At 36.9% G+C, this 19,346-nt stretch overlaps 1 protein-coding gene across 9 annotated transcripts in view; it reads right to left on the bottom strand.

Annotated features, from left to right (window-relative positions):
* The window catches only part of LAMA2 (laminin subunit alpha 2), a 375,334-nt gene that overhangs the window by 102,443 nt on the left and 253,545 nt on the right, over window positions 1-19,346 (bottom strand). For all 9 annotated transcript variants that reach the window (XM_075035675.1, XM_075035668.1, XM_075035670.1 and 6 more), the window contains 8 exons: window positions 17,333-17,476; window positions 14,748-14,927; window positions 13,780-13,968; window positions 13,449-13,687; window positions 9,001-9,118; window positions 4,464-4,598; window positions 3,692-3,816; window positions 93-179 (listed from right to left, as the gene is read on the bottom strand). In XM_075035675.1, coding sequence (XP_074891776.1) covers window positions 93-179; window positions 3,692-3,816; window positions 4,464-4,598; window positions 9,001-9,118; window positions 13,449-13,687; window positions 13,780-13,968; window positions 14,748-14,927; window positions 17,333-17,476 — 1,217 coding nt within the window. The remainder of the gene's footprint in view (window positions 1-92; window positions 180-3,691; window positions 3,817-4,463; window positions 4,599-9,000; window positions 9,119-13,448; window positions 13,688-13,779; window positions 13,969-14,747; window positions 14,928-17,332; window positions 17,477-19,346) is intronic.

The raw sequence follows: 19,346 nt of genomic DNA, 5'->3' as shown, positions 1-19,346 counted from the left end.
CATCTATGTTTATAGTATCGAAGGACATTGCTCTCCTTCATGTCTTGCCTGCCTTTCATTGTCCCTCTTTCTTCTTCTTCCATTCATCTTACCTTTCACAGTACTGGCCTTCATATCCAGGCAGGCATGCAGTACACCGGTAATCACTAGGTCCTTCCACAACACAAGAAGGGCTAAAACTAAAACAAAAGCAAATAAAAAACTTTTCCACTCTATTGCATCATTTCACTCTAGTCAGCTGTGCAGAAGGGCCCATGGTAAGCTCCACTCTTAACGTAAATGGCAGCATTTTCTTATCTGTTTATAAACTCATGTGGGAGATCCCTCCTTCCTATTAAGAATTTTGTGAATGCCTTGCTATGATACTGGCGCAATTCAGAGAAATGCTGGAAGGACACAATCAACAAGGGTTGTATCAGAGGGGATGGAGTCAACAAATGGTCCTGCTGTAGGTTTGTATGATTGAATGGTGCTGTCACTCATAGAGGTCAAGGAAAGGAAGTAATGGGAAAGATGTGAAACAAAAGATTAAGAAACTGAGCAAACAAACATCCAGCCTTTCCAGTCTGATTGAATTTTAGTTTGAATAAAAGGAGATAAGCTGGAAAGAGTTTATGCAAAGGTAAGACATAAAGAGGGAGAAAGGAACCAAAGTCATAGCTATGTGGAGTCTTCCAAAAAGGCAGCGTCAGATGACCTTATCAAGGATGTACTGAGGACAAAAGGCCTGGCCTACAGAGGCAAAACCCCTAAAAGCTACCTCCTTCATCATCAGGGAGGGGTCATATTTCAATCATAGGAGATACTAGATTATTTTTACTAAGCCATGACATAGATGAATAACTAGTGACTGCAGTGTGTATCTACGGGAACTGTGCAAAGTAGCATGTTGCTGGAATAGTAGCACAGTAAGTGCCTGCACAGACAGTTAAAACAAACAAAAGGGGTAGGTAGGGGAAAAGAAACAGAGGTAAATATTAAAATGGTGCAATACCGTAAAAATCTCTCAGCTCTTTGTGGAAGAAGAACCAGAAAAGCACAGAGGTGGCTAGCAGTGAGCCTAGAGCTCCTTCTTGGTACAGTACAGTCAGCATCCTACTTTAATTTGCTTATAATGCATTAAATCTATAGTGCTTGAATGAGTATATAAAATCACACCTTTGCAAAAAAATTTAAAGAAATTGATTTATTACTCACAAACTCATTATCCAATACATTTTCAACTCTATAAAAATAGATCCACACCCCTAGGAAAAACTCATTCTCTCTGTTCTTTTTTTATTTCCAGCTCATCATGTTCAAAGCTGACTGCTGATTGAACAGGAGTAGAAAACCAGTATTTAAAACCTTAGTGGAGTTTTGTAAAATTTCATAAATAAAAATAATTACACTATACTTATTCACAAATAACACATTAGCCATGACACAATAAGGTAATGAGATAGCTCATTAGCTATCTGCATGTCATGCAGATTATGATTACCATACAATAGCTGCAGGTAGTTAGATTTTTTTCTTTAATAGTATCTTGAAGAGCTTTCACTGACCTGCACAACACATACAAATCCAAGGTGTGATACCCTCATTTTCCACCTAATTCTGTAGTCTATGGAATGGATGTATCTCACCTAGGCCTATAAATCTAAAAGTTAGGCATGTAGTCTAAGTCAACTGTTCAGGCATCCTCTATCAGCAGTGGAAAATGGACATGCACAGACAGGTGTATACACACATTTGAAGCATCTCCTCCCCCATGCTCTCTCCAGTGGTGGTTTCCTTCAGTTTTAATGTGGTCGAGATGTATAGTTGTCTGTCCCTGAATTTACTATACAGCTACCAAAATTGTTGATGGCTACAGCTAACAGAAGTAGAAATCCTGTCCATGACACCTAGAGACATCTAAGTAAAGCTCTATAAAACCCAAGCAGTTCTGTTTCTGGATGTGCTCAGATCTGGCTCCTCTCTTGACAGCACTAAGAAATTGGATGACTATCTCATGATTAATTGTATTTACTAATTTCAGACTAGGTGTTATTCATTTATCTCCTATGAAGGTTTTTGAACAAAAAAAGCCTCATGATCACTTTTATGTGAGCATCACACAAAAGGCCCTGACAACATCTGCAGCCATGCAGGCTGTGTGGCTGCATGAGGTATTGGCACTTTGCTTACTCACACTTCCTCAGGCAGCTCAGCAATCTGAGCATGCACCCAGGACACACGTACTACCTGGAGTCCACACATTTCTCAACTGTAGAGCACTTCAGCAACACCCACTTCCTGTGCTTTAGGTTTGCTTTTAGACAAGATACTCAAGTGATTTCTGGAGCACAGTGTGGAGAATATGTCTAAATTCTTGTAGCAGGGTGTCATAACCACCCAGGTGAAGACTCCTGCTCATTTTCTGATCTGACACCTGTATTTCTGTGCAACCAAAGGTTTTTAAGCCCCAGAAAAAAATAAGTAGGATTGAATGATATTTTTCAGCACTTCCTACTTCCAGTTAGTAACAAAGTTTTTTTCCAGTGTATTTGCTTATGTGCAAAACTGAGAAGCTTGGTTGATCTTGTTCTTTGCAACTTGAATGTCCTTTCTTGATACTAGTAGGTAGAACACATAATCAAGTCATTACAGAAAACATTAATGAAAAAGGGTACAACTCAGAAAAACTTGCAGTTAAGACCACATTATAACTTTCTGAGATAAAGGGTATTTCTTTAAGCCCGTTCTGTAATTGTTTTTGTTATCCTTAGTTTGGTATTTATGAGGTTTGGATGTCTTCTTAAAAACACTTGCTGTGGATGAAAGACCATGATGTGTTTAGCTACTGATGTTTGAGAGATGTGTTTAGCTACTGATGTTTGAGAAAGGGATGCCTTCCTTCAAAATAAACCTCAGACCACCCAAAAATGATAAAATGAAGAAGAAAGAAGAAAAAAAACCCCAAACCTCTGAGATATACTGGCTGGAATACTCACTAAAACATCCTAAAGGTCAGACAAAGCACAGAAAAATGGTTTTAAAGAACACTTCCCATCTTTCAAGAGAACAATCATGAAACACAAACCTTTTCAGAGCAGTACTACGGTATGATGACAAATATCATTAAGAGCTTCTCAGCAAAACAACAAACAAATCTCAAGTGCTAAAGTATCATCTGTTGGGAACACATGCAGAGACATTGTAGCAAGGCTCATTAGCATAAAGCAACCAATAAAATTTATGCTGCAATAACTATATTGCTTTTAAATTATTCTCTTTCACAAATTGCCTAAAACTCATGTAACATTAAATAAGGAATCAATAAATTCCACAGTGGAGCAAGAAAGGCACTGTAACACATTTATACCAACATAATATACGAGCATAAGACTTTTTACAGCTCCCTTGTGGCTATATTGTACTTGAGTTCTGCTCTAGCTTCATTTGTGAGAATACCTTTATAACACACATTCATTACCTGTTGAGTATTGCATTTTCTAGCACTTATTAATTTATTCATCACAAATTAGCAAGGGAGCAATTTCTGACTTTTAAAGGAAGATCAATTAGCAAAAGCAGATATGAAACTTTTTAGTATGGCTTCATGATGCAGTTCTCCTGTAGCCATCTGAAAAAGGACACAACGAACCCAAAACAAAGGTTTTGCTTGCTGGAAAGGTAATTCTGCATCAAGAATTTGCTTACTTACTTGTTACTGGAAATGGATAGGGGACAAGCACAAGGCTGACAGTCTCCCGGAGAGCCTTGGACGACACCATAAAATCCCAGTGCACATCTCTCACAGTGGTGACCGGCAGTATTGTGCTGACAATTCTGCAGAGGAAGGAGACAGAATGAAAGCTGTATTTGATAATTACGAGAAAGCAGACAATATTTTGTTCCCAGCCTCAGGGATTCAAACTTATTTCAATTCATAATTTCTCTCTCCCTGATATGATTCACAGTGGGACTGCTTGCTTTAAGCATCTATCAAATGCCTGCTGAGTTATATATGGGTTTACAAAGAGAAAGAACGGAGGCCTGTAGCTAGCCAGATGTATCCTATGGAATTTCTTATCCCATTCATCCTTCCTTCCCTCTTTTGTTCCAGCTGTTGAAGCAGGAGAAATAATCAATTAAAATTCAATCTTACTGTATGAGGTCACCTGTAAGAGCAGTGTTGTGTTTCTTGCACAACACACGGTACATTGCCTCTTTAGTTTGCAGGTATCTAGTTTTTCTTTTTACACAAATAGTAATTCAGAGGAAAAAAACCACTGCATAATCTGAACTCTAGAAAATCAGAATGGAAAACTTTAAAGGTAGATGGTTTGCTTTTATGACCCCCTTGAACTTTGACACTTAAGCTATTTAAGCAAAACTGGATTAAAATATTGTCCCCTATTTTTTATACAACAGTTACACAACTTACGAATTTTACATTAAGATTAACCTAGTGCATAGGTTCAGAAATGTAATACCTGACAAATTGATGTTTCAGAGTCACACATAGTACTGTGTCCATGACATTGACATACAACACAGGCACCTAAGGACTGAGCAGGTGTCCTTCCCGCAGGTGGAGATGGAAGCCTATAAAATCCCGGAGAGCATGACTGCAATAAAAAAGATGCAGAAGAAAACAGATCATTACAGAGTGGACTGGCTACGGGAAGCATTGCAAGCTCATCTTTCCAATCATCAGTTTTTACAAGTTGTGAAAAGAACCTGACAGGCTTCCAGCTGTGTTACAAACAATATAGAGTACTTTACAGATAACAAGAGTCAGCCCTAATTGGAAACTGCTGAAAAATCCCTGGAGCACTCCACTGGCACCAGGCTTTTCATATTACAGCTTGAGAGACCTTTCATTCAGATGCAGAACACCTCACTGTTCTCACTATGCATCAAGCATCGTTCCTTTCATTTCTTAAGAATAAGGTTTGTTTTTGAAATAAATTTTTTGCATGGACTGTGGAGAGCAAGCACGATGATTCTGTTTCCTTCGCCCTTGGTGAGTTTTTCAGGTTTGACAAGCTAATATCTGCCTACACACTGCCTGATGGATAACAAGCAAAAGCCGAATGATAATAATCAAGAAAATGGCTGCGTGGCTGCATTATTTATAGCTATATAATTTAAAGACCACAGAAGTACAGAATTCAAAATATTAAAGGTTTTCCATGTCTTCAGACTATCAGCCCCCAATGAAGTTTATCTATCACTAAGTCTCCTCTACCCCAGCTTGGCAGTAAAATTCTGAGAGCAGCAACCCAAAAATTACTAGCAAAGCTGACACATGCAAAATCAAGCACTTGTTCTTTATTTCAGGCTTATTATACAAATCTATTAAAGTGTCTCCATAGCTCCCAGAAAGCACACAGCTATGGCAGCATAAAAATACAGAGGACCATTTTGGTAGTTCAGACCATGAGGGGTACATGCATACAGAGGAGTCACTTGTCCCACATATAAATCCCACCACCTAGTGGTGCTAGGAGCCTATGAAGGCTCTCTGATGAGGTCATTTCCTACTGTTGACCACAATTTCTGTTCTTTGGAAAGAAGGGGAATAGTACACTTTCCACACAGTAATAAAATGGATGCAAAATAAAACAAAAGAGAATCTGGAGTAAGTAACTTTTCATGATCAAAAGCAGGATTCTTCAGTCAAGCACTAGCTGACTGACATGCTACATTCTATTCCTATGACACCACTCTGACAGTTTTATAATCATTGCCAAAACCTCCAGGAGTCTAAGTTATGGAAAATGCATAAACACAATTATTTTCTTTAGAATCACAAAGAAAGTAATCTAACTCACTTCTGCTTTTCCCCTTTTATTTTGACTTAGACTACATTAAGTTCCCTGAAGCATAGAAACAGTCTATCTGCTTTTTCATGGTTTGTGAAGAATTCCAATTTAGATAAATAATCTCAAATGAAAGTAATTTTGTTTCTTACTACAATTTCCTAATTTTCTCCTCCCTCTCCATCCCCACAAGAGTCCTTGTGCAAATATGGTACAAAGCACAGCTTCACAAGTTCTGAGTGACTTTAGGATCAGAGTATAAATATATGGTACATCCTCATGTCTATTTTTTCTGATATTCTACTGACACCCTTCTCATCTATTTCGATCTAAGCATTTCTGAGATGAAACAGGACACAGACAAAAGATGAAGCAGACTACATTTTTCATTACTAGTTTGGAAGTTTTTCAAAAGTAGCCATTAGGGAAACTCTTACCACTGCTTTTTCAGCCTGCTACTGGATTTAAAATAAATAAATAAATAAATAAATAAATGTCACTTCTAGTAAAAACTGCTGTGCACATAGTCCTCACAATGCAATTACAACATAAATCATGAACTAGCTGTATATACCCTGTTAGCATTTGCTTAAAAAATGCCTGGGTATCAGATGCTTTTTTCTCCTGCTAAAACTAAATAAACCTTCACAGAACACACCATAATCTTCACTGAGCACACTAAAAATAAACTAAGTTATGAGCATGTGAAGATCGCACAATTAAGCGCGAAGTATGAAGGTTGCAACTGAGACATTTAGTCCAGCCCCTGGTGGGTGTGAATTAAAATAAAGTTCTAATTACATTATCATATTTTTTCCTTCGAAAATGCAATTTGTTACAATAATTTAAAAAAATAATCTCTACTTCTGAGCAAATGCTGAAGCCTGTTAATTTCTCATATGTGTATTTACACACATTCGGGCGCATGCTCTTACCAAAACAGTGTGCAAAGAAAATTACTTCATTCACTTCCTTGCACACATCTCCTACGAACTCACTGTTCCTGTTGCCTCATTTGCTGTGTACACAATCCTGTATAACATCTGAAGGGAGCAGAGTTCTTGCAGATAACAAGGAATCTTTCCCTTCATTTACTTACTCCAAATTTTCTCCCACTGCTAGCTTGGGGGAACCCTTTACAAGATTCCACTTTTAGTCAGGATGTCTCAGGGATTTGCAGAATACTCGCAGTGCTGTTCCCTGCTACCTCCACCTAGCAATTGCAATAAAGGCATTTGGAATTGCTAGTGCTGCTTAAAAATGAAAACATGGTGTTTTGCACACAGAAAGACTGCCAGTCTCACCATCAAGAGCACAGTCAGTCAAAAATATTAACTTCTATTCGGCAGTTAATGTATTACATCTTCTCTGGCACCTATCATAAGATCCATTTTACAAAAGCATACAAGTCAGCTGGTTCTCTATAAAACTTGGTACTTTCGAAACATGCAATCTTCAGCATGAAAACAATTACATAACTAATATACTGCATGTATAAGGAGCACCGAGCTCACTTAGTTGACCAGTGACTAGTTGTCTCCCAGTTTCTCCCAGTGTTCAATGAGTTAGAAATTTACCAGACTCCAATGGTTCAGGACAGAAGTTTCCATTAGTAACAGATCTATTTTGTTTTATTTTAAGACACAGTGATTCGACTGCTTCTAAGAATAAAGTAAAATACACTATTTGGACCACGTTCCAGAATTTTTGCTCCTCTTTACAAGCAGCTCCATCGCTTATATAAGGGGTACTGAAATTTGATAGGAGGCAAGCTTTTGTGTATGGACTGAGCAAGATCTTCTTATGTGAGTCCTACACCAGCACTGGAAGAATAATTGTGGGAAAGTAAAATGGAAGGATATCTGCCAGAACTCAGTGGCCCTTTCCAATGTATATTCATAGGTCCACTTATCCAATTGGATAAACTATAAGCATTCAGAAAACTGACTGAATGTGCACAGTAGACATTTCCTCAAGCTTTGAAAACATCTTCCACAAAGCTTCTTTCATGAAGCACAGACATGCTACAGAATGGTTCTCATCTACATTTTTAATGCATTTGCAGTGCTATTTTGGCCAGTCAAGCATGTAAAATGAAAGCAAACCAGACAACTTTCATCCTATTAGTGTTCGTCCCCAAAGGCATGCTACCGGAAGACTTTCAAGAGGAAAGATCAATGTGAGGAATCTACAGGTTCTCAACTATGAACTGCCTTTTTGACCAACTGTTCAGAATGCACTATTTCAAGTATTGCTTTTGCAATGACTTCTCTTCTTAAATTTTGTTGTTATTTGAGTTATTCATTATAATACAAACATTTAAGAAATCAAAATTGAAATGTTGTTTAGCTTTTTTTCAAAACAAAATATTTCAATCAATCATACAGCTTTATATGGGAATTTAAATGTCAAACAAGGCAAACTAAAAAATCTGGAAAGCCTTTACAGAACAGAATTTTAAAATTCTCCATGGCTCTGTTTAGAGTGCTTGGTGCTACAATTTTAATGAAGTTCTTTTAACTTCTTTTGTTTTGAATTTGTTTTTATACTTTATTTGGTGGATTTCATTAAACTGACAGATATTTAACTTTTCAGGAATAAGTAGTATGTAACCTTTAACTATTAATTATTACAAATGTTAATTTGTAGTTTACTTACAACTATCAAGAATTCATAGAATCAATTGGGGTATTTTTTTATTTGGCATAGAGGTTTCCTGTGTTTTTCTCCCCAGATTCTGTGAATTGTCATCATGATTAAATGATGCCTATAGTTCAGCCTTTTGGAAGATAAATCATAACTGTATTGTGTATTATGACTTCACCATAACATAGCACAATCTGTTGTAATTACAAACTGTAATACTATTACAATAGTATTATACCCTCATCTGTCCAAAAAGGCTTGATCAGTCAGCATCAGTCACACAATTCAGCCTCAGAGATGCTGACCCAGTGAAGCTCACTTTCCTGTATTCTAAGTATTTGAGTCATCACCATGGTTTCAGTGGCATATTTGCCTAAAGCAAAAAAAAAGTGCTTAAAATTCTTGTGAGAGAGATAGCTGAACAAGAAAAATAAAAGTAATTAAGGGTGAGTTGTTGCTGGTGAAATGAATTCACACTCTAATTACTTATCACACCTTACTAATGAATGGATCAAAGAAGGTATAAAGACTTTTACTGGAAGTCAGGTTAGTACTGTACCTCACAAGACAAACCAGAATAACCCAATGGGCAGTCACACTTCTCAATCAAGTAAGCCTGACGAGTCATCCCAGACACAGGGCCACCTTCAGCAACTTCCATTGAGATCTCAGAAATCCTGAAAAAAAGGAGCAAACATATCTAATGAGATTAGCCAAGCATTAACTCAAACCCAGTTAGTTCATGGGAGAAAACAGTCTTATTTGGCTGTTTGTAGGGTTCTTGATCTACAGGAGGCAAACAGCACTATTTTTGCCTCTCCTAAGGAAACAACAAAGCTACAATGACCTCCAGTCTCATTTTCCATTTCTAGGCAATAGTATAACTTTTCTCTCCTGCTTGATTCTATCTCTTCTTTAATCTCTTTTCAGCCAAACTATTAACAAAAGCTCATAGCTGATTCTTCATTTGGAGGGACTCATTAAGAAATTGAAGTCACATGCTAAATGCAGTTGCAGTTCATGATTCTCAGAGGTAAGGCAATAAAACTGTTCACTAAATGAGTTTTTAATGAGGCAACTATTTAAAATACTAAAATAAAATCTATCCTCAGCAACTAAAGCAACGTAACAAGCTCTAGAGCAGACTCCAAAGACATTGGACATTTGCCTTTTTAGCAGGAATTTTAAGATCTGTAGCCAGATACCTTTTTTTTTTTTTTTTTTTCTCCTTAGGACCATTTAGACACATAAACAAACAGTTTAAAGCAAACAAGAAATCCTACTACAGAAGCATCTGCTAGTATCAAAAAGCAATATGCTTTATGGTAGAGCTTCTGACATTTTAACTTTCCAAACATTCGTTTGATTGCATTAATAATAATAACCTTGCCTCCCAACCACTCCCTGTCTTTCCAACATGCATGCTGACCTGCCAAGTAGGGTTGAGTACATCATGGACAACAAACATAATATCTAATGACATACGCTTAATCCTAATGTACCGCAATGCTGTTCTTTTAGCTTACTTCTTCATTTTGGGGATTTGTTAGTTTATTTAAATGAATGCTATGATCTGGAACGCCTTACTGTCTCTGAGAAACAAAAAAGGGTAGAAAAGTGTAAATTTTAAAGCTTCAAATACAATGCCAACCTAAGAGAAAATGTCAAAGAACGTGTGAGTAACTAGCTGAATAAATGTTGATAATGCTGCTAGAGTCTATTCATTAAGTGTCTGTGCATAGGCCTAATGCAGAGGAGCTCGCAGAACTGCTCATCTCCTCATGCTCATAGTCCATTCCTCTGTTCCCAAACCTTGATTACTGAGCAACGCTGCTCTTCTGCACATTGGCATACAGGCACCAATGTCAGGATGACTGTAGGAAAAGCAAACGCCTACTGCTGAATTAGATGAGAGTTTTGTGATTGAGTTTAGGTGATCAGACCCATACCTCTTGATATCTTGTGTCAATACAAAATCCCCAAATCATCTAATATCCTAAACCCTGTGCTCTCTTCTTACTACCTGAAGAAATGGGTTCAGTGGAGCAGGGAAACTGAACAAAAAAACTCAAAGCAAATAAAGCCAGGTCAAAACAGAAGACTGAAAATAAAAAGGGCAAAACTATTCAGATCTCGTATGTCAATGTAAGCTTGCATTGCAATCTCTGTACATTTAATGGAAAAACAAGATGAAATCTGCCTCCCCATCATCTTCAAGGCTAAGGCAACAGTCTGTGTGCTGCAAAAAAACTATTTACTGTCAGAAAGCTGTATTTACATAATAATACCCTCTGGGACCACAAAGCTACCTGTTGTTTGTGTGAAAATGTTACTTAAGGAAGGTCAGGCTTGGTTCATTCTTGGAACATGTCTAATAGGCAGCAGTCCAACAACTGCTACCTGATCAGTGTCAGGGATATTGAAATAATTCACAGTCAAATTGAAAGTATACTTTCAATTCAAACTAATTTATTATCACAGCCCAGTTGCCTGAAAAGCAAAACAAAATCTAATAAAAGAAATGTTTCAATTTAGAACGGTGAATGTGAAAATGAGGGCAACAAAATGAACAATATAGGAGAAAAATGCTTGGCTTTGGATTCTGAGCAGAAATCTCTAAATCACTAGTAATACTGCAGCTTTGAAGCAGAAACAACATTAGCATTGCTGCTAAACTATATAGCTAATACAGCACTAATGCTAGAACTAGGCTATTTTTATGTTTCGAACTGCTGCTGCTGCTTTGACTTCATTTTAATATGCTTTTCCTGTAGTTTATCACCTATCTACAGCTTTTAAACTCTGCAACTGAAATTAAAGCAGTATTAAAAACCTTAAAAAAATTAAAAAGACTTCATATATAATATTTTCCTCCTTCCATCCACAATTTCTTTTGCTTTATACTTTTCTACTATGCACAGTCAGGTAGAAAGAGACGATTTACCAGTTTAGAACAGGGCCCTTATTTAGAAAGAACAACACACTCTATTTAAACAAATACTTTATTATAAGACACTTAATTCAAATGTATGTTTAAAGTTGAGCATGAATATTGTCCTTTAAAGGGTCTCAGCCTATTTTTAATAAAAGCCTTCAATTCTTACGCAGGCTAATATTCCACTAACCTTTAAAAACATTTTGGGGGATTTATTCTGTAGTCGTAAGCAAAACTTCCTCTGAAATCATTCAAGGTGCTAACTTGAAAAAAATAATAACATATTCCTGCTGTTTATTTTCTACTTAAAGTCTTAGATGTGATGAATGCTACCTATGCAACTAGACAGATCATAAAAATATCTATTCTAACATAACCACCTCCAAAATCAAATACAGTATTATATGCAAGGTTATGACTTCAGAGGGAGAGTTACCAGAAAGACCAGATGAACTCTTTCCTAAGTCCTGCTGTCATATAAAATGTCACATTCTGAAATGTGATGCTGTAAAAATACATTTTGGTTCTGTACATGCCACCTTGCAAACCTGCCCTGAAACTGAAAAGTCCTCCTCTGTTCTGTTACATGCCTCATTACTAGGTAGCCTTGATAAAATGGTGGCGTATTACAATGCAGGTCTAGTTCAGTCACAATGGTCATATGCATCTCAGAACAAAATCATGAAAAAGGATGTTAGTTTTCATAACTTTGCTCATGATGCTTGTGCTGAGATAGTATTCAATTTTTGCTTCCACAGCTGAACCAGGATCTGTAGTGCATAAAGGGAAGGGAAGGGAGAAACAGACACAAAACATGGATATGCTGCTCAAACTTCCCATGTCGCATTGGAGTTACTTTCATAACTCCTTCCATGGGAATTTCTTGTGCTTGTAATCCAATATCCTAAATGGGCTATGCAAAAAATAAATGAAACCAATGTAAAACATTTATGGCATCTGTTGTTAATATTTAGCATCTAGCCACTGCAAGCTAGATGAATATTTTTCTGTAGATGATATATTTTAAACAGAGACAGTAGCAGCAACAATGACTATGTTTTCTGTCACACAATGCTGCAAAGTTGCACGGTATCTGCCCCTACTATTCACCCTCAAACTTCAAAGGTCACGTTCTCATAGACCTATTTGTAACCTAGAAATCTAGAAATAATTTTAGCCTATCACTTTTATGATGACGTTCACTGTTATCCTCTGAACACTTTAATAATTTTTTCTTGAACTGCAGTATCCAAAACTTGATGCTTAGGCTTTATTAGTGTAGGGTGGAAGTAAAAGATTAATTTTTTGCACTTTGCAGGCCATATCTATTTATACTTGCAACTAGAATATTAGCATTTCTCCACAAGAATATTATTACTGAATCATGGTCACCTGGTGATACGTCGTAAACAACAGAACCCTATTTGAAGAATAGGTAACTCAGCATTGTTCGTTGTTTGTTCAATTGTCTACTCCTTTCAAAGTGTAAAATCTTATAGTTGACCTTTAGATTCCAGCAGATTTTTATATTATTCCTTTCATCTTGCTGTCCGATGTCCACTTCAAATTTAGTAAGCATTACCTTCATTTCATCATCTAACTGATTAATGAATAAACTGAATAGAAAATGTTGAATATATCTGCCCCTAATATATTGGATTAAGTAGCATTTCATTAAAGGAGTACTCTGGCATCTTTGACTTCTTACCTCCTTTCCCACTTGCAAGAGAAAACTCCTTCATAGGCTAACATTTATATTTCATTACAGCACCGTGTTTTCATAAAGTAGATAATACTTTGGGTTTGTTTCAGGAAGCATGTGCCTACACGTGTTTTCTGTTCTAGGATCCTGAAAATAAAGATTCCGTTTGCCTACTGTGATTTAAATTTTCTATTGGATAAAATTTCCCTCTCCTGCACCTTCTGCTATGCTGAATGCTAACTCCTTCTGTCTTCTCAGCAACTGCTTATAGCTTATGTTATGAATAAAAATTCTGCTGGGAATAGCTGGGAACTCTGTCAGGTTATCTGTGACTACTGCACTATTTTAAACCACTGCATGAAACAGTTACCTGCTCTGCCTCATGATATTGCCATGAGTAGCCTTAATAAGAATGTAATGAACATCATACAACACATTCAGGAAGTCTTCCCGGGATACAGCTCTACTTGGTCTTGAGTCATCTCCGTAATGTTTCCAGGTGAAATCTGCCTGGGATACTGTCCTGTTGATACCTGGGTCATCATGGTAATATTCCCAGGGCACAGTGTTTCTGACTCTTTGGTCATCTCCATAATATTCCCATTCATGCTGAAAGACAGTAATACAAAGCCAGATTATTAACAGTACTAAAAAGAACCAGGTGCTTAAGTTCTGGGAAAAAAAGCAGATGGAAACGTTACCTCTGTCATCTCTATCTCATGCCTTGTCAGCTGCCCAATCAGAGGAGCAGCCATATGCCGGACAATAATTCTTGTATGGGTGGGAGGCCCACCTCTTATGATGACTTGCGGGTAGTAAGTAGTAAAACCCGTCTCTTCTCGTGCTTCAAAGTAGATTGCATATTTCAGCTTCCCTCCGTAAGCAGTCAGCTAACAAAGCAAAACACAAAGTACAAAAAGAAATCTCACTTTCAGTTAGCTAAAAATAAATTCCTGGGCATATGTAGGAGCTAGATGCATTCTGCACCTGTGTGCAGTCTGATGAATGTGCATGTAGTAGAAAATAGCAATACATGCTTGTGGAACTATCTGGGGACAAGGGCTGTGTTCAAAAATACCCATCAGCAATTTGTTATTGTACTACACTAAAAACAAAATGTTATCTATTTCTTTATATGTGCCTTGGTGCTCCCCTAAGCTCATGTTTAGAGAAAGAAATATCTAAACTTTCCCAAGCCAAACGAAGAAATATCAAAAGTGCAAAACAAATTGTCCCAAAGGCGTGTAACAATATCCAAAAGGAGGGTTACTTCAATCATTTTCTCCTATGTAACTTATAAAGATCAGGCATTTTTTGTTTAAAATGGAGAGAAACAAAAAGTTACAAGAGAGTTATATTAAATTAATGAGGCTTAATTTTTCAAATAACACTTTCATGAGAGAACCTATCCTGTGGAAAAATATTACATGTTACTGTCTGTAAATATCTATTTTAAAATAGTTTTTATGGAAGAGACTTATGAATTTCCATGATAACAGAGCGAATAATTTTTAACAATGGAATGACATTTATTTTCTTTTGAAGTACCTTCCACTGTGTGATGACATGCTTATTGGAAGGGAAAATAGACATTCCAAAATACAAATATAAGATTTAAATAAATAAATAAATAAATCTATGTCAGAATTCAGTGGAATTTTATGTTTACCTTTCGTCCCTCAAACTGCTCTGGAAGTCTCCAGTAAACAGGTTCTGACCGAAGATCCTGCATCACCTGTTCTATATTTGCTACTATTTCAGGAGGCTGGAATGCAATCCCTGAAAGTGTGCTGCGCTGAAGCTTTTCATCCACCAGTGGCAGAATCATTTGCTCTGGCTTCAAGGTCACCTATGCATATTCAAAAAAAAAAAAAAAAAAAAAAAATTGAGAAGAAAATCAAGTCTATTTTTCCCCCCTGAAGTGTTAGGTCTTTAAATTCTAACTCTTTAAAAAATTATTTCTAGGTAATTTCATTTCACATCATGAGCAATTTGTCACAAAACAGTCTTACTACTACTTCAGGTATAAACAGTGATAATAATGACTTCCCCCCCAAGCCTTTTGCACCTTGTACTCATGTTAACAAAGAACATACTAGCACTCGTTAAAATAGTTTCATCAGCAGGTGATCCCATTAATTTTACTGAAGCGATTTTCACAGTGCTATTTCAGTCTCGGGCCTCTTCTGTTCGGATTGTGAGAAGTGTACCTTAAAAAGAAGCATACTTCTCACCAACACTTATTATGCATCACTGGGGCTGTGGAACACAATGCCTAATCTCCTGGTACTTTTACACAATATTCAAGGTAAGTGTTCTCCGAGTAAAATGCAAAGAGTGAGGGCTCAGCCTTTCTGTAACTCTAAATTCAGATTTAATGAAAAATATAAGGATGCTGCTTAGATACTTGTAATTTTCTTAGACTTGTTGAAAGAGTCTCAACAGCATTATATAGAAATCATTATTTTGATCAAAAACTGTAGTAAGAGTCTTAGTAACTCCATGAAGATGAAAGTATCACAGGAAGTGTGTGAACAAATGCAAAGGGCTGGTATCAAAATTGCTTTCTCCCAAAGAGTGAGGAAAACAAAGAAAACAAATGCAGAGTCATACCTCTAACAGTCATCCCAGCAACAGGCTGTTCACGAGATAGGGATCAGGTAATGAGGAATCAAACCAAGCCCTGTACTGTACTTTAAGCATCTTGGTATTTCCATTTACAGCAGCGTCTATGGACTGATCAGACATTGAAGCATTCCTAACATTGACAGCCCTAAGTGAGATTTCCTGAGTTCTTATCATAATCATATTTTACTGTTTACTACTTTAGACATCAAAAAAGCGGTCAACGCATTTGAATTTCAGATCAGCCTTGCTTTATTGTCATATAAGACAGAATTTGCTTGTTTAAACATGTCTAATGCCATTTGCAGCACCTGAGAGTATCTGAAATAGCCACCAGCAGCTGGCAGAACCCAGTCTCACTCAGTTTACAACTCTGAATCAATTCTGAAGTAGATCAGAGCACCAAAAACTAGATGAGATGTGGACATACACTTGTTTAGATATGAGCATAAATATGAAAGGAAATTAATTAAGAGACACAAAATAATCAGGAGGTTTAAACTATGTTTCTGCTTTGTGCTGCCACAAAGGTCAAAGCACAATTTTTCAGAATTGTTGCTGTCATGGAACTTGATTAAATTTTATAACTTGTCAGCCTTTTACAGCCTTTCATTTCCAGCCTACCAGCATATGATGGGCAAAACTGAAATAATGACAAAAACTGGGTCACATCATGGTAAATCACTTTATCCACTGGGAAGGGAAAGAGGTGCTATTGGACTGAACAATGAAGGAGAGATCGGGTGCTATTCGTATTATTTTAACTGAGAGGTATGAACTCTTTAGTAAGAGATCACACCTTGAAGTGATAAGCCTCAAGTATCCTTAACCAATTGATGCTTGTGCATGACAAGGCAGGGGCTTTGGATGATTTGCATTAGGCAGACATTCCCTCTATGGTTGACATACTTTCTAGCAGAGATATGACTGACCATACAGGGGCACTGAACTAGTCATTTTACATTAGAAATAGCTCCTCCAGAATGTAACTGAGGACCTGGCACGACAGCAATGGACAGCAGTGGTCTCAACGTGTGTTTTGCACTCATTGTACAAATAAATGGAGACATCCAGTCTGCCTTATTTGTCAGTCCAGCATAGGTCTCAAGGCCATCTTCCACAAAAAGGTGGAGAGCCCTTTATTTGCTCTGATGGATTATACCTTCCCATTCTTGGATTAAAATGGAGCTTCAACAAGCTCTTTTTAACCAACAATTAAAATAAACAGACTAATTGAACCATGGGAAATCTATGCTGGACAACAAGCATCTGTGACCCTCGAACACACCTGGGTAAACTGTGTATTATATACCAGAGATTATATTACAATGTACTGAACTGTATAATTTCCCCACATGACTAGCTTGCCCTTTCCTGGGTTTTAATAGCTTTACTTTAGCTTGACATCAGCTATCCTATCACTGGTTTTCTTACCTGCTTATTTACTTTTAATGCCTTGACTCTGATTGTCTAATGGAACATACCGCTCTCTCCGCTTCTTGAAGTATAGAGAGGAAAATGATTGCTTAAATGTTTGGCCATTTTCTAGCTACCTCTCAGTACCTGACTAAAAGATGCCAGCAGGAAACAACATTATCGCATTACATGGCTCAGCAGTTTCCTACTCACCCACATGCGAATCAGCCCCCTTGCCTCACTGCACTGTGTAGTCAGGCCAAAGCAATAGCAACTGCTGCAGCCAAGTCGGTTTCTGGCAGAGAGACCAAATGTACCAGATTTGCACCTGTCACAGTGGACACCTTCCACATTAACCTGGAAGAGAGAGAACATTAAAAAAAATAATAAAAAAAAAAAAAGTCAAGCTTTATTTTGAGGTAGTAATAAGAAAAGGAAAATCATACAGTAATTATAATAACAGGGTACAGAAAGAAATAATAATAAGTGTAAGGAAATATTCAAGGAACTTTCCAGCTTCTTATCACATATGTATGCAAACATATACAATTAATGTAATTGAGGCATTTGCATTTGTATCCACTGAGTAGCTCTGAGCAATGGATGCTGGCTTCAGACTGACGGTTGTAAGCACAGAAAAATCAAATGGCACTTTGGGCATGACATGCTCAATAACTGATTGATAAGATAAGAAAAAATATGTCCTTCTGAAATTGCCAGGGTTAATCAAGCCTTTTGTTTAATAGGAATTAGCTTTGACAAGTTAGAATGTTTAAAGTACAGTACATGTTCTTGCTGAGAAACATATTTTAATGGAAATATTGTAGAGAAAAGCTTTCCCCTCTTTGTGATTGTTTTCCACATCATTGAACAGTATTAACAAAGCTGAAATGTTTCACTGTTGTATTGTCAATGCTTTTATTTTCATTTTTCAATTAGTCCAAATAAAAAGCTATACTAGATAGGGCCAGATACACAATAATTTATGCATAGCTTTTTAAAACCATTTTCATACTAAGACAAAGGTATTTAAAAAAAAAAAAATCAACAATATGAAAGCACTGGTTGTCGTCCCCCCTCCTTTTTTTTCCTCTTGAGAATAATGTGAAGAAGCCAATCTAAAAAACAAATTCAACTTTCCAAAGCTTATACAGGAAACCAACATTATCCCTGAGGATTTGCCATTTTTAACCCTCATTTCCACATGTAACTCTATCAGCAAATGTGCCTACACTGTATTTAGCTTAGATTTTGCTGCTTTTTGTCAGGGCTGACAAAGGGGCTCCTGAGCCTTTGAAAGCTCATTTCTGCAGCTATACCAGCAGGTTTAAATGGGAACAATTACCATTTTATAAAAATCTATCTTCTTAAATATAAAACTCTTTCAAAAAAGTTAAACAAAAGGTTAACCAATCCTAGGTTTAAATTCAACCGTAGATTTAAATTCTGGAAAAAAAATAAATCTGCTGACTTAATTCAGTAGTATTTGTCCATTTTCTGTCATAAATCGTGACTTTTACTTGCTTTGCATTTTGTCTCATGTCAGTTGCAGTTTCTTATCATTAATCATCAGCTAAATATATACTGTTAATTTGCACTCACAGAAACACAGAAGTAACTATATCAGCCTTAAAGAATCAACAAAGGAACATTTCTATTTAAAAACACCATAAACCCCCATTCTTTCTGCTTAGTGCTTACAAGAGCTACAAGAAAGACACTGACATACTGGACCTAATCCAGAAAAGGGGCACCAAGATGGTTACAGGGGTTGGAGCACATCATGTATCAGGAGAGGCTGAAAGAATTGAGATACTTCTATTTTTCCATTTCAGAGTATGACATAGGACAAATAATGCTGAGTTTTACTCAGATGGTCCATGCGATCAACTCACTTCAGTTTTCTTACGGTCTCACCATCAAAAGAATCAGTATTTGTGAAATAGAACACGAAGTTTTCTGTTCAAATACACCAGAAAAATGGGAGTATGGTCAAGCAGTTTGCATAAAGAGGTTGTGAAATCCCTATCCTTGGAAGTACTGCCTCAGCAATGTCTTTCAAACAAGGCACTGGAGTAGATGACCTCCATAGGTCCCTTCCAATCTAATTTGGTTTACAGTTCCTCCATTGAGTCTATTCTTTAAAGGCAGAATGAAATTACTGGTGCCCATTTATCAAAAGAATTATCTGGCAATTCAATCATTTAAATTCATCCCTTCATTTACT

Source organism: Buteo buteo, chromosome 9, assembly GCF_964188355.1.
Source record: "Buteo buteo chromosome 9, bButBut1.hap1.1, whole genome shotgun sequence".
NCBI classification, from domain to species: Eukaryota; Metazoa; Chordata; class Aves; order Accipitriformes; family Accipitridae; genus Buteo; species Buteo buteo.
The sequence above is the reverse complement of the archived record's forward strand: the minus strand, read 5'-3'. Positions and strand labels throughout refer to the sequence as shown.